General features: G+C 38.1%; 1 protein-coding gene across 1 annotated transcript; it reads left to right on the top strand.

Annotated features, from left to right (window-relative positions):
- Nucleotides 1-1,590: 1,590 nt before the first annotated feature.
- Nucleotides 1,591-23,027, top strand: EQTN (equatorin). The gene is given in 9 exon segments (XM_063080432.1): nt 1,591-1,666; nt 1,910-2,035; nt 5,204-5,290; nt 8,500-8,544; nt 9,798-9,857; nt 12,596-12,746; nt 13,669-13,931; nt 22,441-22,535; nt 22,629-23,027. Coding segments are annotated over 9 exon segments (1,302 nt in total).
- The last annotated feature ends 419 nt before the right edge of the window (nt 23,028-23,446 follow it).

Below are 23,446 nucleotides of genomic sequence, written 5' to 3'. Positions count from 1 at the left end.
CACATCAGAAAATAAAAGAAATAAAGGAGGACTCAGCAGAGCGAAGACATATGATAAAATAACAAAGAAAATTCTATTTGTGTCATTAGAAAATGCTGAGTGGACTTTTGGCACTTAAGCGCTTCCTGAGCTAGATAAAGTGTTTTATTTCCTCATTTATCAAGCACCTGTTAAGTGCCACTCATTGCACCAGATTTGGGCTGTACAGTAGCACGTTTCTACACCTGGCTCTGGCTGCTGCTTATCACCGGGTATGACTGGTGATTCCACTAGGTGCCATCCCTGCCCCTGGGGACTTCTGTCTTCTGCCAAGATTCATCATGGCTGAACCACATCATCCAAAGCTGTGATGGTTCACAGCAACGTAAGGCATGCTCGCTTCAGGTTTCTCTCCTGTTCTTTGTTGCACCCTCTTAGAGAGATGCCAAAGTGAAAGTCTCCAGAGTCCTGCCAGCTCTTCACTCACAGCTCTGTTCCACCTCCAAGCTTCTGCATGACAGTGGGCTAAGTGTCTGGAAGAAAAACAGTGCTATACACAGCACCACCTCCCTTTGGGTGACTAAGGCTTTGGTCCTGGCCCTTGCTTGCCTGACCGTCTTTCCCTAATGATAAGTCCCCTCTGCTTCCCTCATCCTCTTATGCAATTAGACTCCTGGTGAGTCTACTCTAGAGTGCACCAGGCATGTTCAGTAGAGAACCACAGGTTGGACTTAATTTGTAAGCCTTCATTATACTGAAAAAACCTTCAAGTCCTTTTAAAGTCATTAAAAACTTTGTTTTTTCTGATGCTTCCTCATTTTGATGATGTGTGTTCTCTAATGTCGAGAGGCTACCATCCACAATAAAGACAGTTCATAATGAGGGAGGGAAGTTAATATCATGAAGAGAAATATTGTCCATTTCATTTCTTGTCTTTATTGCTTACTACTTGAGTTTTTATATAAATAATACAGGATGATATTATCTATATCTAAGCCTTCTTCTGACCAACTAAATATGAGATCATTTTCTCAATCTGTATGTGAAGTAAAAGTGTCATTGTTGAAAATGTTTTAAGCACAACAAGTACTTTATATTTTATAAAGGAAATAGGTCTTAGAATAAAAAAATGATGAGTTTCAACTTTTCCTAAAGATTATAGTTAAGATAGTTCATGAACCAGAACTTGAAGGGCATTTGAATTGAATCTTGGTTTCACTGACTAGTTTTTAACAGATATCTTGGTTGCAATTATCCAAAAGAACATATAATATTGTAATGCTTTGAAAACCAAAAATGTTTGTTCTCATTTTATTATCAGTACTGTTAATGGTTCTTTAAAATCCAAAAGCCATTCATCAACACTCTTTCATGAAAACTTTCAAAGAAAATCTTGTAATGATTTATGTTAAAAACCTAAAAGCCATCATAGTACTGAAGATAGACTTCAGACTGAGTCACAAAGCTCTCAGGAACTCCCCCCCAGCATTCTGACCCCCAGTGGGCAGTGATATCATAATGTCCTGGTCAGTCATAGGACCTGCTTGGCCACAGAAAGGACCTCTGAGGAAACACAGTAGATTACTGGATAAAACACACATCAATTTCCCAATGAATTTTATATTGTTTGTTTTTGTATCTGGAGTTTTTTCCTCAGAGATTAACATTACGAAGCCTACTATTGAAGGTGAGTATGTCACAGAAATATTCAATAAGAAGGATGACCCATAATCATGGAAAATTGGTATGTGGCAGTTTTCTACAGATGACATAAAGTTCATTGTCAGAAATGTGGTATAATTTAGATTTTTAAATCTCTGCCTCAAATTCTCCATGAAAAAAAAAATGCAGTTAGAAGGAGAAAGTAGTAAAAAAAAAAAAAAATCAACATATTTCTGATCCATGATGTCATATGTCATACTTTTTTCAGCATTACCTGATGTGACGCCTTTAAATGAAGAAAATAGAGTGGAAGAAGAAATGTATAGGGATGATTCTCACGAAAAAGCTCCTGCTAATGGGAAAAGTGACCATTATTATAAAGACACAAAACAATGTAAGTCTTTAAAGTTAATAGCAGTATGTGTACAAAAGCTGATTATATTGGCTTGATTTATCTTAACTCTTTTTTGAATTCCCATAATCATTTTATTTTCTACTTTCTAAATTCCAGTTCTCAGTATAGACTTCTCAGTGTGTAAAATTGTTTCATACAACTTTTTTCATGAGATGTTATGTTTAACAAGGTTCTCTTGGCGACTGATTGTAACTGCCACTGTTCACTGTGGCACTGTGGCTATTTACTCAACATTAGTAACAACTGACCTCATTCAATGGTGAGGTAACCAAAATGTATTCAGAGATGTGTGTAAGTTTCTGAAGGGTGCTGAAACAGAGGACCACAACTGGGTGGCTCAGAATGACAGAAACTTTTTTCTCACAGTTCTGGGGGATGGATATCTGAAAGCAGTACTGGTCAATCAAGTAAAGGCTCTCGCTACAGCCACTGGGGGAGGACGCTTCCTTGGGTCTTCCAGCTTCTGGTAGACCCAGGTGTTCCTCGGCTAGTGGCAACATCACTCCAGTCCCTGCCTTCCTCTTCACATGACCTCTCTCTGTATCTGTGTCCAAATTTCCCTCTTCTTGCAAGAATACCAGTCATAGCGGATTAGGAGCCCACACTACTCCAGTATGACTCCATCTTAATTACATGTTCAATGACCCTATTTCCAAATAAGGTCACATTCTGAGGTACACAGAATTAGAACTTCAACATATCTTTTTTAAATGGACACAATTCAACCTATAGCAAAGTCACTTCTGGATGCTTGGCAGATCTATTAAAATTCAGTTTATAACTCACTATTCCTCATATGGGCTTCCTTTCCATGTCGTTATAAGGTGTACCTTTCTAAATAGTGAAAAGTTCATAAGAAACTCTGATTAAAACTAAAACATCAGGGTTTAATTTAATTTTCCTGGAATCTTTATTAACATTAATCAAAGAAAAATAGAAAAACAATAAAGATATATATACTCTCAAGTGCTTTGAAAATTATGCATAAGTTGTATTATTATTTTTTCTTTAGCGAATCAATATCCCCCTTTTGTAGGTGAAAGAAATTCCTGATGCTCAGAGAGCTTTCGTAGTTACCAGGAAGCTGAGGCAGGAGGGGTGGACTGATAAGTACTTTGAGTAAAGAAAAAAATCTCTTCATTTTATACATGCCTCCCCCTCCTCCTCCACACACACATAGTGTAGATAGGATCATACTAAAGAATTGTTCTATAAATTGTTTTCTGGTGTGATAACTCTGTGGCTCTTTTCACATCTGCCTCATTGTTTTCAATGGATATGTAGTATTCCATAAAATGATCTTCTATAATGTGTCTGTCGTCGTGTTAGAGAACATTTAGATTATGTGCGTTTTTTCCTTTGTGCATTCTTCTTCTCTACACATTTGGGTGTATCTCTCTTTGGAGAAATACCAAATGCTGAAATTGTTGAATCAAGAGTAAATCTTTTAAAATGTTAGTAAGCACCACCAAATTACCCCCTAAAAAAGTATGACTAATTTACACCTCCCAATAATGCTCCACAACCTCACCCACAATGAATATCATTAATCATAGTATTTTGTGAATATAATAAATTGTCATTGCTTTTTAAATTTGCACTCTCATTACTTGTGAAGTATTTTTCCATATATTTGTTGGGTGTTTTTGTTTCCATTTCTGTGCCTTGCCTGTTCATATCTTTGTCCACTTTTCTATTAGGTTGTATTTTCATTTACATTCATATTTCCATTAAAAAGGGCTCTTTGTTTTAAATAGTATATTAATCTTTTTCCTATGGTAAAAGTTAAGCATTTTCTCCCAGGTTGTTGCTTACCTTTAAACCTGTTTTAAGTATTAAGTATTATAGAGAAAATGTCAAGTTTTATAAAATCAATTCTGTTGATTAATGTCTTTATAATTTCTGCATTTTGTGTCTTGCTTAGACAGGCCTTATCCAATACAAGATATTAAATGATTTTCCTAATTTTTTCTAATAATTTTATATTTTTGTTTTTAACTCGTCTTAAATTCAATTATTTTTGTGCACGGCATGAAGGATAAGACATTATATTTTTCAAGGAGGGTAGTCGATTGTCTAACACAGATTCTCTACTGGTGTGAAATTCTCATTTAATATAATTTAAATTCTCATATGCAATTGGGTCAATTGCTATGCTTTTTATTGTTATTTTGATCTGTTTGTTCATAGGAAAATATCAGTGTTTTAATTTCTATATTTTCACAGCTCACAACATGAATGTTCAGCTGTGATTTTTTTTTTCCATCAATCTATCTCAGAAATTCCTCAAAAGTGATGAATACTTAATGGTGCTATTTTTTTTATATGTGTGTGTGCTGAAGGAAATGAATAAATATGTACATATTAAATACATACACACACATTTATGTGTGTATACATTTTCTGTCATTTCTTGAGATTTTGGAGAGAGGACATGTGTGTATATTCAGTCTGTCATCTTGCTCCAATTTACTTTGACCCCTGGGTTGTGTGAATATGTCCATTAGTTTTGAATTATAACCAACCCCACTGGTGACTCTTTTTTATTTTATTTTTTCCACATTCTTTTTTTTATTATTATTTTTATTGAAACATAATTGATTGTACATATCTGTGGGATACAGCATTGAATATCAATACCTGTGTCCTACTGATTACTCTCAAGAGCAGAATTATTTATACGTATATGTAAATGTCAGTATATATGGGAGACCTTGATTGTTACTGAACTATACACTTCCTAAGTTGGAGTGCTCCATAGTCTAACAGGAGGTTCAAGAACAAATGAATATCTGATTTTTTGATAATGTCAATATAAACAGTGATAATATTGCCCATCTACAAATCTACTTTGGCATCTGTTATGCACTTACAGATTTTTTTTTTTCATGAATTTCCTCAATAATTGCCTCTTGGAAAGAGTCATTTAGCATAAGGATACTACTTTGGCTTTTTTCCTTGTGAATTTTAGATTTGACCCTTGCCCTAGTTTCAAATTTTGTAGATGAAAAATGACAAATATTTTTTATTATTCTTTTTATGGACTTAGTTCATATGTTTTGAGGGAAAAAAGTCAGATGAGGAAAAATATGAGGAAACAAGAAGTGGCTTGGCTAATTCTAAAGGCTTTTGATTTTATGTTTTTAGATGTGATCACAACAGAAAATCCAAATGGTACTGCCTCTGAAATATCCGTGAGAGCAACCACTGATATAAATTTTGCTCTAAGAAACTGTGAGTACTGAAAGGCATCATTGCACATGTAAAAGCCCTTAAAGCAGGATTTCAAAACAGTGCTAGAGAGTGTTGGGTAGGAAAGAAGTCTTACTCCTAAACAAGACTATATTTTTTCCTGTAAAGCACATTCTATGACTCTGGGATCCAGCTGTAAGTTGTCGGTCGCCCCCTGGGTTTTTCCTCACCCTTTTTCCCACACCAAGACCCTGGAAGCTCCACATCCATTGCACTGGTCATTTCAGAGGCAGGGAGATTCTTACATTTTTGGTTTGCATGTAAAGAAAAATTAAATAAAAACTAAATTTAGGATTCTAGGAAATTATACATCTTTCTTAAACCCACATTTTTATTCTGTTCTGTTTTTTGCCTTCAGCTTTAAACAGGGGAGAATGTTTCTGGCTATGGCAATTACAATATTGGGAAAAGCCAGACTCAATAATGCCCAAATATTAATAAAGGTATTTGACAATAATGGAATATTTTGAGCCAATTCAAACTTTGGGGTTTGAATGAGAGGTGACATTTCAAGGGCATACATTAATTAGATAAGTCACTCATGGAAATCTTGCTTGTGCACAGCAAACAACATCTTGAGTTGTTTGAGACAAGACAGGGAAAGCCAACTCTTAAGCAGACCAAGTTCTTCACAACCCATATGGGTTCTCAGTAACCCATATCCTAAATTCCCTTAGGACATGGCTTATTGAGGAACACAGAATCCACAGATGAGAGTCCAAAACCCTGAATTCTATTCCCATAATTCAGGTCCCCAGAGGATTTTCAAAGACAGTTGGATTGGGACCAGAAATTCCTGCCATTCTACATGGAGTTCTGACCTGGTGAAAACATTCTGGAGAAGCAAGCCCTTCAATGAAAGGGGGCTCTTCAGGATAATTTTGACTAGAGATTGATTGCTTTAGTCCCTAGAACTCTAAGGGCAAGGGGGATAAGCTGAGGCAATCCAGATGCTTTTCTCCAAAGTAGAGTATAAGGGTTGCATAGAGACTTTAAGGATTATTTACCAGTTTTTGGAGTCCTGCCTGAATTAATGTCAACTCTCAGTAAAGGATTCCCTTTCCCATCCTTTCTTGTCAGCAAGATACATGTAATGCGTCTGTAGGCTCAGTCTGAATTCATTCTGCCTCTCTGTAGAACTCCTCCTGTGGTAGGGCGGCCTGTACTCCATGTGGAACTTTAGTGACTCCTGGATTAAGCAAAGTTAACTGAAAGGGCCATCTACATGGGGGAAAATAGCCCTGCAGTCACAATTGTTCCCTCTCTCTTAGCAACATCCCTTCAAATGGACAACACAGCAAAGACTGAGATATAGGGCTGAAAATCCTTGTAGTCCAAAATCTTTATACCCAGAACTGTTTCTAATTGACAAGGACACTCGTGTTGCCTCCGTCTTTACTGTCATTGTTATGCTGATCAGCACCCAAGTTGCCCTGGACTGAGAATATCATTTCACGACCATTGGAAACCAACAATCTCATCCACTGCATTTTCCTTACCTCTAAAGGAAGCTTGCGGTCACATGTTCCCTGCTTTTCCTCTCTTTCAAAAATTATAGGCATATTAATCCCACCTCAGGTAACCCATTATCACAAAAAATTTATGCTTCGATGCCTTATTCTTTCTCCCTTCTTTAAGTTATTTCAGGAAAATGTCAATGTCTTTCTCTTTCTTCTCTCTCCTTTCCTTTGTTCCATTTTTAGCTTAAAAAGATGCCTAATCACAGATGTTTAGTCAATATATTTACATGCTGATAATTCTTTATCCCTTTTCCTAGATAAAATCATCAATGCAACTTCAGCAAATGAAGCGAAATCTTCTGAAGAGCCCCCTCATAAAAATACTCAAAGTATTAAAATTACTGCACTGTATTAATACCTGGAGCATATCATTATGTGACTTAAAAATTTAAGTTTTACATAAAGTAATAGCATGCTTAAAAGAATTTATACTGCTACATTTTAAAGTCACTCTAAAATCTTTTAAACGGTGAATGTCTAAGTCAATTTTCATATGCACCTGACAAGGGAGAAGGAGTAAGCTTTTTTAGAAATATAATTTTATTTTATTAAAATGCATTACATTTATATTACCTATATTTAAAAATTAAAATAAATTTATATAAATATAAATGTAAGCTTAAATTTATATAAATACACAGAATATATTTTAAATATATTCTGATAATTATGTAAAAATTACTACTTGCTTGAGGAATAAACTTATCTCTGGTTAGAATCAATTATTAGTGTTTGCTAAGATTATTGGGATGTGGGGTTGGGAGTGGGAAGCTGCAAAATCAAAATCACCATTTTACTTTCCTACCAAGAATATTGTTCCCCATGAAATATTTGTGAAACCATCACAATCCAGGATGGCTCTCCTCTAAGGTCTTGAATGAGTGGTCTAATTGAAGACAATGGATACTTCCCTGTCATTACATGAAACCCTATTTTCTTCAGCTCATGCAATCCAAGTATGTGTCTAATATGATTATTCTGAATTAGTTCGCACCTTTAATACTACTAAAACAAACCAAACATCTACTTTTTTGGTACGTTTAAAAATGGAAACCTGATCATCCTGGGATCCTCCTTCTTAAATATTTTTAGTAATTTACTGCTAGGGGTGGGGTCATTATTCTAACTTCTCAACCAAGCATTCAAGCCCGAAATGATCTGGCCACTGAAAACTTGGCAGCCTCCCGTCTGGTCACATTCCCCATCCATGTTCTTCTCTCCAGACTGCCTGAAGCTCCCACAGCTTACTGAACCTGCTTGTGACTCCATGTCTGCTCACAGCTGGAATGACCGCCCCTCCCCTTGCTTGCCTGGCCAACAATTCCTAGCCGTCTAAGCCCATATTGGAGAATTATCTCCCCTTTGAAGGGTTCCTAGCCTTCGCAAGCTGAATTAGGCCTGGTGTATACCATCTGTGCATTTCTTTTAAAGCCTTTATTATCCTGCAACATAATCAACCATGATTTTTGTCTGCCTCCAGAATTAAGGGTGGGTTCCTTGAGCATAAGGCCTGTGCCTTGTTTACTTCTATACCTTCAGTGTCAGCTACAGGGCTTGGCACATGATAGGGACTCAAGGTAGAACTGCTAAATGACTAAACTAATGAGTGAATGTTACTGAAGCCAAATTACCTTATTTTGTTATCTTGTGTTCTTTTGCTTGTTTAAACAGAAACAACCCCAAATGTGCCTGCATTTTGGACAATGTTAGCTAAAGGTAAATTCATACAGTTCGGTAGCTGGGGAAATGTTTTGATTTTGTAAAATCTTATGTAAGAAAGCCAATATCAGTCTAAATCCTTCTAATACTAAAAGTTGATAAGTCAACAGTTTGCTGCCACATGTAATAGCAAATACAAAACAAACCCAAAAAGGTGATAAAGTGTCACACATTTTCTGATTCTCCTCCCCCCAAAATTTATTCTCCCACAAATGTTAAAATCTAGCCATTCAATTTATTCATGATTAAAACATTTAAACAAGGTTCTTGCCCAACAGAGTCCTTTGCATTTAAGGCAGTGTACATGTAAGCACATGGAGATGCATGTATAAATGCAAAGTATATATCAAAATATATGCTTGCATAAAAGTAATGCATATGCCATATTTATGCATGCGTGTACAATATACATATCTATATGCATGCAGGTATAAATGTATGTACATATGTATAAATGTAATGCATGTACCACAAAGATATATATGCATGCATATGAATGTGAGATACATACTACATTCAGTCAGTCCTCATTATTTGCATATTCTGTATTTGTATTCTGTATCACCTACTCTCTAATATTTCCTTATCAACCCAAAATAATACTTGGCAGCACCTAGACTGTCATTTGGGACATCGGCAGAGCTTTGAAAAATTTTAGTTGCCTGACACACACATTCCCAGCTGAGTTAGAACAAAGCAACGTTCAGCTCTTTTTTCAGCTCTTGTACTGTAAATGAGTGTCATTTTTGCAGTCCATTTAGAGCCACATTTTTTGCATTTCGTGCTTTTTGTTGCTCTTTAAAATGGCCCCTGACTGCAGTGTTAAATTGCTGTCTAGTGTCCCTCATTGCAAGAAGGATTTGATGTGCCTGATGGAGAAAATGCGTTTGTTAGATAGGCTTTGTTTAGACATGAGTTATAGTGCTGTTCACTATGAGTTTGATGTCAATAAACCAACAATATATATTGAATAAAGTATCTTTAAACAGAAACACACATAAAACAAGGGTATGTATTGATCAGTTGAGGAAAATGCTGCGACCAGACTTGCAGGAATCTAGTCCTGTATTTACCCTAGGAGCAGCAGTTCAGTATTTGCTAATTCAGTGTTTACCATGACTTTATAGAACATAACTACCATGAATAATGAGAACAGATTGTACATATTATACACACACACATATATACACATGCAATAATTCTAGTAAGTAAATGCTGATTACCGTAACACCAATTTATTTTTTTAACAGCTATAAGTGTAACAACGATGAGCGTGGACGATAAAGATCAATTATTTCAACCAATTCCAAGTAAGAACAATGTACTTCAATTAATAGATACATTCATACTTGCACACATTTTAGTGTCTGCTTGGTGATACTATTTTCCCTAGTAAGGTGTAGTGCATGTGAGAGGGTATTATGGGCTAACATCATATCCGAGAGGATGTTTACTGTTTTAGGAGAATTACAGTTCCTAAGCATTCTGCTCCAGTTGCCACTTTGCAAATGACCATTACCAGCTTCCTGTTTTGTAGCTTCTATTCCAGAAACAGGTAAACCAAATGTAGGAGTGGGCAAGTGAATGGTACATAAAATGCAGATTTTTTTTTCAGTAGACTTTAGTTTTAGAGCAGTGTCAGGTTTAAAAAAAAATTTAGCAGAAAGTATACAGTTCTCACATCCCACTCCTCATCCCCAGCATCCCCTATTATTAACACCTTGCATTGGTGTGGCACGTTTGTTATAACTTATTAACCAATATTGATACATTATTATTAACTAAAGTCAGTAGTTTACATTAGAGTTCACTGTGTTGTAGTTCTCTGGGTTTTGACAAATGCATGTCATGTATCCACTGTCACACTATCACACAAAAGTTTCGCTCCCCTAAAATCCCCTCTGTGCTCACCAATTCATTCATCCATCCTCTCTCCCCGAGCCCCTGGCAACCACTGATCTTTTTACTGTCTCTATAGTTTTGCCTTTTCCAGAATGTCATATAGTTGAAATTATACAGTATGTAGTCTTTTCAGACTGGCTTCTTTTACTCAGCAATATGCATTTAAGATTTCTTTTTGTGGCTCGATAGCTCATTTATCTTTATCACTAATATCCCCTTGTATGTATGTACCCCAGTTTATTCACCTATTGAAGGAAATCTTGGTTGCTTGAATTTTGGGTGATTATGAATAAAGTTGCTATAAACATTTGTGTGCAGGGTTTTTGTGTACATAAGTTTTCAACTCATTTGGGCAAATACCTAGGAGTGCTATTTGCTGGATCATATGGTAGGACTATGTTTAGCTTTGTGAGAAGCTACCAAACTGTATTCCAAAGTTGTTGTACCATTTTGCATTCCCACCAGCAATGAATGTGAGTTCCTGTTGCTGAATACAGTAGTTTTTATTAATGGTTTAATTTATAAGAGTAAAAGAACTCTTGATTTGAATGGAAAATTTCATGGCAAGGCAATATGTTAATTTTCCCCCAAATCTCTGTCCTACAAATAAATGATTGAAAAATAGCTTCTGGTGATATAGCTAAAACTTGCCACTTCGGTTCTGCACTGCATTATTTGACAAATATAGTAATTTGCCTTGTAGTGCTTCAAGAAAATGAAGTAAGTCTTAAACTAAGAAGAATTATACAGGAATAACAAATACTGGGTCATTTTAGAAATACTTTGTCTTTTCTCTTATTTAATATTTAAGTGATTAAATTGAGCTTGATTATCATTTACTGAGCACATACTACAAGCCAGGTGGTTTAGATATATTACATCAGTCCTCATAGCAAGTCCATCAAGTTGGTATTACCTTCATTTATGGATGAGGAAACTGAGGCTTACAAAGAAAACCTGCCCAAGCTTGCAAATAGCTTTTCTATAACTTGCAGTGATTAGGAATTTCAAACCTTTCTATAGTTTTGACCATCACCTTGATAAAATGTATTATGAGCACACCTCTTTGTAAAAACCCTTTCAGGAGGTAGAAAAGGAATTCAGGAGCACAGTCCATTTCAACATAATTTGGTTATTCCCAAAATAATCAGCCTCCAAGCCAGATAACAGTCATTGACAAATGCACACATTTCACTCCACTTGGTCTAAGGTCAGACTTTGACAATTACAATTCTAAAAAATAAGAGAATATGGACATGGAAGTTTGTCATTGCCTATTACCTAGACATTAGTACCTAAAGCATAGTGAAAACCTTTGGAACTTTTGGGTTGGGGCCAGGGAGAGCTGAGAGGAGGAAGAGAGCTGGGACAAAGGAGAGAAATAACAAAATGGTCATCTGAAGTCATCATTAAGTAAATGTTTAAGAAAGATGTATATCCAGGAAAATGTAATATTTGGCAGTAAAGATATATTCTCATTAATAGATTTAGTAAAAAGACTCTTGCTATCTCTGGATCCGGACATGATTTTATTACTTGACTTACTTTAGAAAGTTAAATAAGGTGTTTTCATTTCTTTTTGTAATATCAAGTACACTAGGTTTAATCTTCTTGGTAATAAAATGGCAAACTCAGTTCACAAGCCTCATGGAGAGAGTATCTAATATTTCATCCTTTTAGCATAAAAGAAAAATTAGTGTGTGCCCCAACAGTAGAACATGCACCTTTCCCTCCTGAAGGACTCCTCCCTTGTGTGTAAATTAATTGTTTCTATTAGTAATCTCCTCAGAGATGATAAATTACTTAAACTGGTTTCTTCTAAAGTCAGGGAGGAAGTCTGCTTCATTTTGGCATCTGGCAGCCTGGGCTGAAACCAGATTTTACACTTACTAGCTATGTGCCATGGGCGAATTCATAAACTTCTGTGATCCTGTGAAATAGAGCTAAAGACAGCTGCTCCAGGATTGATGTGAAGGTTAAAGGGAAAAGTTCAGAGGACTTGCATGGCTGGATGTAGGGGTGGGGAGCAGTGAATACTCCAGATGGCTGAGGGCTTCTCTGCAGCTGCTTTGCAATTCTTACTCCTCCAGGAAAACAGACCAAACACAGTTCCTACTTCCATTGCATTTTCTTTCTTTTCTCTCAGGCTCTGATGTGAACCCAACAAACAAAGACCTGTCAGAGCTAGAGGACCTCAAGTACAAATTAATGCTGGGCATCGCCTTGATGACCTTCATCCTTTTTGTCACCCTCCTGGTATTCTGTTGTGTCACACTGCACAAACTGAAGCAGCTGAAGTAAGTGTGCAGACCTCTGCGGTCTTTATAACTGATGCATGCTGTCAAGCTCTGCCCCTCCTCTCTTTAGTACATCATTAGGAAAATGTGACCCCCAAATTTATAAGGTTTCCAGTTTGACTCCATTTCCTCTATTCAGAAGGATCATGGGACTGTCTCTCAGAGAATATCCTACTTGAACTTTCCCCAATATTTTAAATAGTCATCTAGAGATAGATATAACCCTAATCAACTGGAAAGGATATAGACAATCTAGATACGTTGATTCTTTGGATAGCCTTGGAACAAAAGGGCTATATATTATGTTCTAAGTAGCACATCTGCTTCGGATCTAACATTTTGCACTCAAGCAAGCCTTGAGACCTTCAAAAAACACCAGCAAACCTCTCTGCCACATTTAAACCTTGGGGCCTGTCCATTTATTCTTATAAAAATATTAAATTCAACTCAAGCCTGATTGAGATAATTGTTTAAAATTTTCCATACCATGTAACAAATTACTTCAAAAATCCTAACAATTGTTTAATGTTCACAATTATCATTATTTCTGTTCTTTCAATGGTGGTGTTTTTGATGCATGGTGTATTTCTCTGGTCCATTAAAACTGTGACCCTAGGTATTTCTTTCCCCTATTCAATTTCACTGTACAATTTTCTTATTAAACTTTAATCAGGCAACTTTTACTGTTTCAGTAAATTGATTTCTAAATTCTAGTCTTGAGGTTTGAAATATGCTTCACTTACACAATTATTAAAAATAATGACAATGAATAAAAATGATATATCACTTATATAACATTACTAAGTAACTAATATGTTGGACAGAATTCATATGTTTTAATTTTTGTGAATGCTTTTCTAGGTTGAGTTACTAATGTTCACAACTGAAAACAATTTCTTGATATATTTTCTTTTCTTTTCAGTAATAAACGTTGTGACAGTGACTACTCTGTCAACCCAGAACTGGCAACTCTTTCTTATTTTCATCCATCAGAAGGTGTATCAGATACTTCTTTTTCCAAGAGTGCAGAAAGCAGCACATTTTGGGGCACCAGTTCTTCAGATATGAGAAAATCAGGCACCAGAACATCAAAATCTAAAACTATGGTGGATATGACTTCCACAGGCTCAGATGAGGATGTAGTCATGAACTATGAGTCAGGCTTACTTAACTATGAGGAACCGAGTAACAAAATGAAAACTGATGAATAGATCATTTTAATTCTTTTGTAATAAAAAACAAAAGATCTTTCTGTCTTATATGATTTTGAAACTCTGCTGAGATTTAAATATTCTGGTGTCTTAAAAGAAGGACATATTCAATAAAGTTATAAAAATTTATTTAACAGAAAATATACAAAGAAATAATCTAAGGTGTAGAAAATTCATCAAGTAAAAATGGTCCTGGAGAGTGACTTCTGAAAAGTATTCACTGTGGGTTGGCTCACTTTTAAATGAGAACATTTAGATATTTACCTTATGCAAGGGCACTTGGAGGACTTTGGGAGTACTCACTATTACCTATGCACCTACCACCACCACCACCACCATAAAAGCAAAAAGAGCACATCTGTTCATGTTTTATTGGCAAAACAGTTGTATCACCAAGAGAGAAAACTAAATTAGTGGTAGAAACTCCTAGCATCCTTGAATTGTTTAAAAGTCTTCAGAACTGCTCTCATAGGACAAATGGTAAAAAAAAAAAAAAAAAAAAAAGTTTTTTTTTTTCATTTCTAAAGTATCCATATCACTTGAGATGCCATGGTGTTCCAGAAGAAGAGAAGGAAGAGGGAATCCCAGAGGGTAATTTCCTAGAGGGGGATTCATAAACCCACAAGTCTTTTAGAGTTGAACACCCTTCTTTCGCAGGCATCTGGGATCATTATGCTCTATTAGAAGAAAAACAAAGCATCTCAAAGACTAATCCAAGCTTATTAGTGACTTGAGGCTGTCCATACCCAGAGTATTTCAATTTATAAAGAAAACAAATGGAAGAGGGATAATGTTTCCTTTTTAGGAATTAGTTTCCAATACATAAACGTGGGAAACACAATTCAAGCTTCAGGGAGTTTGGGGGGGACATAATTCAATCTGCTACACTTCCTTACAGCTTTCTAGGATGCTTTTATGGAAACTTGTCTAGACTCTGCTGAAAATCCTTTGGACTAACTGCTGGTATGATCACATACTAGATTTTCCATATAGGAATACCTTGAGGCCATTTATATTTTGAACAGCTGCTGTACGTTCACCCCACCCAACCCCACTTCTTTGAAGGATGGCCATCCTGTGGATAGGTGCAGGAAGGATGTGACTGAGCTCCTTGTGGTCAAAAATCTGGTGTCTTACATGTTCCATTATAGCAGGAATCTCCAACCTTGCGGAATATAAGTACTGTTCAGGAAGCCTGGTAAAATACACGTTGCTGGGCCCCACTCCCTAGAGCTGCTGATTCAGGAGATCTGAGTAGCTGGCTAGTACAGGGATCTGAACTTGTGACCTTAGTATTATAAGGCTCTGCAGTTATTTGTTTTAATCCTGACAAATATCTACCTGAAGACACCACTCAGAAGCTAAACAGAAAGGAAATGGAGATAAGAAGAAACTTGAAATCTCACTTTCAATCCATGTTGGACTTGATTAACAAGTAGGAGGCTTCCTTTCACTGTAGTTTATTTTTCTGCTTACAGTGTCAGAGATTATTTTGCTATTTAATGTTCTAGTGAGCTCCTGCGGTGCCTCTGCACATCCCAGCAGCCCAGCCCAATGCACACAGAACAGGGAGACGTCCAGCCAGGGAGGAGGAAGCTCAGCAGAGAACACACACCCTGTGGTATCACCCCGTGACCCAGCAGCCCGGCCGAGTCCAAGCTGACCAGAGAGGTGGCTCCCTGGAGAGGCTCAAGACCCAAGGCAACCACACAAGCAAGGCACTAGTGGCCAACTGAGCAGTCACTGAGGTAGCCATACCAAATTGGCAACCCCAGCAACATCTTAGTCAGACAATAGTGTCAAACTGTGGACTGTGAAACCCCCTGCCACAATGAATAAACATCAAAGAAAAGATACCAGAAATACAAAAAATCAAGAAAGTACACCACAAAAGGGTAATAACTCTCAAGCTCTAGATCCTATAGAACAAGAAGCCCTTGAAATATCTGACAAGGAATTTCGAGTGATAATTCTAAGGAAACTGAATGAGATACAAGAAAACTCAGCTAGACAACATGATCTAACAAGGAAAAGTATACAGGACCTGAAAGAAGAAATGTACAAGGAAATCAATGCCCTGTAAAAAAACGTAGCAGAGCTTGCCAAACTGAAGAATTTATTTAGCAAAATAAAAAACACAACGAAGAGTTTAACCAGCAGGCTTGTGGAAGTTGAAGAGAGAACCTCTGAAATTGAAGATGGGCTGTTTGAAATAACACAGGCAAAAAAAAAAAAAAAAAAAAAAGGAAAGAGAAAAGAATCAAAGGCATTGAAGAAAATCTGAAAAACATATCAGACAACCTTAATTGCTCAAATATCCAAGTCATGGGTATTCCAGAAGGGAAGGAAAAAGGAGATTGCATTGAAAACATACTCAACAAACTACTGGCAGAAAACTTCCCAGGTATAGGAAAAATAACAGATCTTCAGATCCAGCAAGCTCAAAGATCCCCAAACGTGTTTAACCCAAAAAGGTCTTCTCCAAGACATGTTATAGTCAAATTGGCAAAACTCAAAGAAAAAGAGAGAATCTTAAAAGCTGCAAGAGAGAAGCATCACATCACCTATAAGGGAGCCCCAATCAGACTAACATCAGACTTTTCATAACAAACCCTAAAAGCTAGAAAGGAATGCGATGATATATTCAAAATACTAAAAGACAGTGATTGCCAGCCAAGAATACTCTATCTGGCAAGGGTATCCATCCAAAATGAAGGGCAAATAGTATATTTCTCAGACAAACAAAACCTGTGGGAGTTCACCACCAAATGACCACCCTTACAAGAAATTCTCAAGGGACTACTGGGTTTGGTTCCTGAAAAACAACTACCACTGCCATAAAAACCCAAGAAAAATCAAATCCCACTATTATAATAAAAATGGCATTCATGAAGAGAAAACAAACAAACAAAAAGGCTATCTACAACTCAAGAAACCAACAAACACAGAAAACAAACAGTAAATCAGAAAGTAAGGAACAAAAGACACCTAAGACAACCAAACAATAATCAATAAAATGCTAGGATTAAATCAACACTTTTCAACAACAACTCTTAATGTAAAAGGCTTAAATTCCCCAATCAAAAGACACAGACTGGCTGACTGGATCAAAAAGGAGGACCCAACTATATGCTGCCTACAAGAGACCCACCTCACCCATAAAGATTCACATAGACTAAGAGTGAAAAGATGGAAAAAGATTTACCATGCAAACAGAAAAGAAAAACGAGCTGGAGTAGCTATTCTTATATCTGACAAAATAGACTTTAAACTAAAAACCATAAAAAGAGACAATGAGGGACACTACATAATGATAAAAGGACTGATCCATCAAGAAGACATACAATCATAAATACGTACGCACCCAATGTTGTAGCAGCCAGATTTATAAAACAAACTCTGTTAGACCTAAAGAAGGAAATAGACACTAATACCATAATAGAAGGGGACCTGAATACCCCACTGTCAATATTGGACACATCATCTAGGCAAAGAATCAGCAGAGAAACACAAGATCTAAACAATACTCTAGACCAATTGGAAATGGCAGATATCTACAGAATATTCCATTCAAGAACCTCAGAATATTCATTCTTGTCATCAGCACATGGATCATTCGGCAGGATACATCACATATTAGGTCACAAATCAAGTCTCAGCAAATTCAAAAAATTGGATGTATCCCACGTATTTTCTCAGACCACAATGGATTAAAATTAGAAATCAATAATAACGAAAATCTGGAAACTATACAAACACATGGAAATTAAATAGCATTCTACTTAATGACATATGGGTCCAAGAAGAAATCAAGCAGGAAATCCCAAAATTTATTGAAACTGATGAAAATAATGATACATCATACCATAACCTGTGGGATACTGCAAAAGCAGTATTAAGGGAGAAATTTATCATATTAAATGCTCACTTCAGAAGAATGGAAAGATGGCAAGTGAACAACCTAACACTTCACCTTAAAGAACTAGAAAAACAAGAACAATCCAAACCTAAAGTTAGCAGACGGAAAGAAATCATTAAGATCAGAGCAGAAGTCAATAAAATTGAAACCCAAAAAACAATACAAAAGATCAATAAATCAAAAACTTGGTTTTTTTTAAAAGATAAATAAAATTGACAAACCATTAGCATGGCTAACAAAAAAAAGAAGAGAGAAGATTCAAATAACAAAAATTAGAAATGAAAAAGGTGATATTCCAACTGATTCATCTGTAATATAAGGAATCATTCGAGACTACTATAAACAACGACATGCCAACAAATTTGAAAATCTGGAGGAAATGGATAAATTTCTGGACACACACAAGCTCCCAAAACTGAACCAGGAAGACGTAGAAAATTTGAAGAGACCAATAGCAATAAAGGAGATTGAAGCTGTTATCAGAAGGCTCCCAACAAAGAAAAGCCCAGGACCAGATGGATTCACAGCAGAATTTTATCAAACATTCAAAGAGGAATTGACACCGATTCTTTACAAACTATTCCAAAAGATTGAAACAGACGCAAATCTCCCAAACTCATTGTACGAAGCAAACATCATCCTGATACCAAAACCCGGTAAAGATACAACCAAAAAAGAAAACTACATCTATATTGATGAATATAGATGCAAAAATCCTCACTAAAATACTAGCAAACAGAATACAGCAACACATACATAAAATTATTCACCACGATCAAGTGGGATTCATCTCAGGGATGCAAGGTCGGTTCAACATACACAAATTAATAAATGTGATACACCACATTAATAAATGTGATACACCACATTAATAAAATCAAACACTCCTATTCAAGATAGTATTGTAAGTACTAGCCAGCGAAATCAGAAAAGAGAGGGAAATAAAGGGCATCCAGATTGGAAAAGATGAAGTCAAACTATCCCTCTTTGCAGATGACATGATCCTATAAATCGAACAACCTAAAGCCTCTACAAAAAAACTCTTGGAGTTGATAAAGGATTTCAGCAAAGTAGCAGGATACAAAATCAACACACAAAAATCGGTAGCATATCTATTGTCCAATAGTGAACATGCAGAAAGGGAAATCAAGAAAGCTTTCCCATTTACAATAGCCACCAAAAAAATAAAATACTTAGGAATTGAGTTAACCAAGGATGTGAAAAATCTCTATAATGAGAACTACAAACCACTGCTGAGAGAAATTAGGGAGGATACAAGAAGATGGAAAGATATCCCATGCTCTTGGATTGGAAGAATCAACATTGTGAAAATGTCCATACTACCCAAAGTGATAAACAAATTCAATGCAATCCCCATCAAAATTCCAATGACATTTTTATCAGAAATGGAAAGAACTATCCAGACATTTATATGGAGTAACAAAAGACCACGCATAGCCAAAGCAATGCTGAGCAAAAAAAATAAAGCTGGAGGCATAACACTACCTGACTTTAAGCTATACTACAAAGCTATAATAACCAAAACAGTAAGGTACTGGCATAAAAACAGACACACTGACCAATGGAATAGAATAGAGAACCCAGAAATCAACCCACACACTTACTGCCATCTGATCTTTGACAAAGGCACCAAGCCTATACACTGGGGAAGAGACTGCCTGTTTAGCAAATGGTGCTGGGAGAACTGGATATCAGTATGCAGGAGAATGAAACTAGACCCATACCTTTCACCATACACTAAAATCAACTCAAAATGGATTAAAGAATTAAATATACCCCCTGAAACAATAAAGCTTTTTCAAGAAAACATAGGAGAAACACTTCAGGAAGTAGGACTGGACACAGACTTCATGAATATGACCACAAAAGCACAGGCAACCAAAGGAAAAATAAACAAATGGGATTATATCAAACTAAAAAGCTTCTGCACAGCAAAGGAAACAATTAACAGAGTTAAAATACAACCAACAGAGTGGGAGAAAATATTTGCAAAATATACATCTGACAAAGGATTAATACCCAGAATATACAAGGAACTCAAACAACTTTACAACAAAAAAAACAAGCAACCCAATTAAAAAATGGGCGAAAGGGCTAAATAGGCATTTCTCTAAGGAAGATATACAAATGGCCAACAGACATATGAAAAAATGCTCAACATCACTCAGCGTTTTGGAAATGCAAATCAAGACCACACTGAGATACCATCTAACCCCAGTGAGGATGGCTAAAATCCGAAAGACCGTGAATGATAAATGCTGGCGAGGTTGTGGAGAAAAAGGAACTCTCATACATTGTTGGTGGGACTGCAAAATGGTGCATCCTCTATGGAAAATGGTATGGAGGTTCCTCAAACAATTGCAGATAGATCTACCTTACGACCCAGCTATCCCACTGCTGGGAATATACCCAGAGGAATGGAAATCATCAAGTCGAAGGTATACCTGTTCTCCAATGTTCATCGCAGCACTCTTTACAATAGCCAAGAGTTGGAACCAGCCCAAATATCCATCATCGGATGAGTGGATATGGAAAATGTGGTATATCTACACAATGGAATGCTACTCAGCTATAAAAAAGAATGAAATACTGCCATTTGCAATGACATGGATGGACCTAGAGAGAATTATATTAAGTGAAACAAGTCAGGCAGAGAAAGAGAAATACCACCAAGTTCTCACTTATTGGTGGGAGCTAAAAATAAATAAATTCACACACACACACACACACACACACACAAAAAACGGGGGTGGGGAGGAGAAGACATAACCATTGCAATTCCCTGAAGTTGATATGACTAGCAAACACAAAGGACATTGCTGGGAGGGAGGGGGGATAGGAAGGATGGAGGGGGGTTTTGGTAATGGGCCACAATAATCAACCACATTGTATATCAACAAAATAAAATTAAATTAAAAAAACAAATTAATAAAATTAATTAATTAATTAATTTTTTTAAAAAAGGAATTAGTTTCAAGTGGAGGCATTTTAGGGACATGCACTAGGTCTTCTGTTGAGATGTGTGGATGTGGGAAAAAGAACTCAGGGCAGGTTTCATCGCCCTCCTCAATTCTCACCATAACGATAACTTTCATTTATTGAGTGCCTACTTTATGCTAGGCACTGTATTACATTATAGCACACTGAATTCTACTACCCTGTGAAAGGTGAGTTTATTTTACAGATCAAGAAACCAAAACAGGTAAGTCAGATACCTTGCCTAAGATCAACTGCTAGATCTTCGGCTACACTGTGTTTCCAAATAGGTTCTCTCCATAATCCATGATGGTGAACAGTCAAACTTGCAAAAGTCAAGGACATGAGGAGCAAGATTAGCCTCATATCCAAGAGGCATGAGGATCCTTAACGCGGGTGTCCTTTCAGCTCTTGGGAAATTGTTTTCCCTACCTGTCGCCTAGGTCTCTATGTTCCTTCTTCCCTATGGAGAACAGACACACTTCACAATCACCTGCCACTTCCTCTACCATCCATTCTGAGTCCTTCACTCCTCATTTTCTCCCCAGACTCCAGTCTTACTGTCACTCACCATTGGCTGGGAAAGCTATGAAGCTCCGCCTTTGAGTAGTGATGGACTATATAAGACGGTACCCTTGAGGGAACCGGGTAGCAGGAAAGATGCTCACCTTTGTCTGATCTCTGCCAACAGTGAGTCAGTGGGGCTGGTCTTGAGCAGCAGCCCATGCTGCCCTCTGCTGGTTACCTTTGCCATTTTCCATGCCCTTTTGTCAGCCCGGGGAGTCAGTGCCAGCCTTTGTACTGCCAGTTCAGGCACCCAGAGACGTGGAGGGAACTGAGTGAGGCAGGTGTTTGCAGCTGCTCCGAGGTGCTCCAGATGCAAAGGAGTCGTGTTGAGTCCATGGGTGAGAAAGGGCTCATGGGAAAAGTGTTAGGTGGGCTTGGGGAAGGTTTGATTACCAACTATTCCCACGTTTCCCCTCCAACCATTCTTGGGAGGTATCAAGAATTTTGATTGAAAATAGTGTAAGAATAACTTTTGAATCCTATAACTTGTATCCAGCGCTATAACACTGTAAGGAAAGAAAGTTAATGAATACAGCCTTACTCTGGCTAAAATGCCTAAAATAGCCAAAAGAGGTTGTTACCCGCATTTTTAAACCCTGGCTTCTCATCCTCAGGCAGTTGGCATAAATTGAAGGTACCACTGTAACGTGCAAACAATGTATTTTGCGAGAGCTGGGGAGGGAGTACATGAAGAATGTCAGGCAGTCCTTAGTGGTGTCCATGGTCTTCCCCCCCACCCCCAGTCTAGAAATGGAGAGAGGGTCGTACTGCTCAGGCTGGTGGGGAGAGATCTTCCCATTCGTCCACTTCTGACCTCTGACCTGTTTTCCCTGAAATGACATAAAACCAGCTCCATTTTAGCCTACCGGCCCTTCCCCACTCAGAAACGCCCTCTTCTCTCCTGCCCCTGACGCAGCCTCAAGAGACACTTTAATTTACACTCTGGCCTCCTACGCCTAGAGTTGTAATGTTGCAGCTGTGTGTTTTCTTCCACCTTAAGTACCTCAGGAGCTCAAGGTCAGTGCCTGTGGGCTGGCGGTGATGGGCGAGAGAACAAGCCCTTTCCGAGACCTAAGAGCCAAGTTGCTCCACAGTGTCCCCAGTGAATCTTGTCAGCATCCCACAGCCAGGATCAGGCGCCTTCCATCCTAGCCCTTCCTCCCGCTTTCTTCACCCCTCCCGCGGCAGGTGTGTCCCGAGGCGTGCCGAACAGCGCGCTACGGGGTCCCGTGGAAGGGCGTTTTTCGCGAGCCCTTCGGATGGGCAGGCAGTTCCGGAACCCCTGGCGTGGGTGGGCGGGGTCTCCGTGATGCTGGGGAAGCTGGGTGGCCTGGGCAGGCGGTCCCAAGAGCTTCTCTAACCCCCGGCAGGAGCGGGCGCCACCTCCCGGTAACGCAGAGAAGGCAGGCGCCGGCCGCGCTCCGCGTGGGTAGCCCCGCGCGCGCCCCGACGGGGCGGGGAGCAGCCGGCCAGGAGCTCGCGGTGGGCGCGCGGTCTCCTGGCAAGGACCAGCACACGCCGGCTCCTGGCAGCGGCGGACCCCGGAAGGGCGCCCAGAACGACGTGCACAAAGTTCGCTGGTTGTAAGGTGCACGTGCATGGGCTTAACCCTCTCTCCCTGTCACCCACCCCCAACGTGGCATTATTGTAAGGGGTCTTCTGGGCTCTTGTGAAGGGTGGTGGGGGTGAGACCCCCGTTGACGCGGTAGAATGGGGACTGGCAGCTAGGCCCTCGTTAGTGCCGGTGGGGGCACGGAGTAATTGCTAATCAAAAGGAGCTGCGCCGGGGCACCTGTAGCCTGTGGGAAGCGTGGAAATGTTAGAAAGCGATAGAAATGAACCCTCGAAATCTAGCTACTGGTGACATAAAAAAATTAACTTGCTTCTAACACGGAGAGAAAGTACAATCACGTTTTTTCAGTAGTACCCCCAAAACACTGTTTAACAGCCCTTCCCGAATCGTTGCAACCAACTAAAACCCGGCTGATACCAAAAGGCATTTCTGA

The sequence above is a fragment of the Cynocephalus volans genome, chromosome 16 (genome assembly GCF_027409185.1).
Source record: "Cynocephalus volans isolate mCynVol1 chromosome 16, mCynVol1.pri, whole genome shotgun sequence".
NCBI lineage: Eukaryota > Metazoa > Chordata > Mammalia > Dermoptera > Cynocephalidae > Cynocephalus > Cynocephalus volans.
Note: the sequence above shows the minus strand (reverse complement) of the source record. Positions and strands in the feature narration are given on the sequence as shown.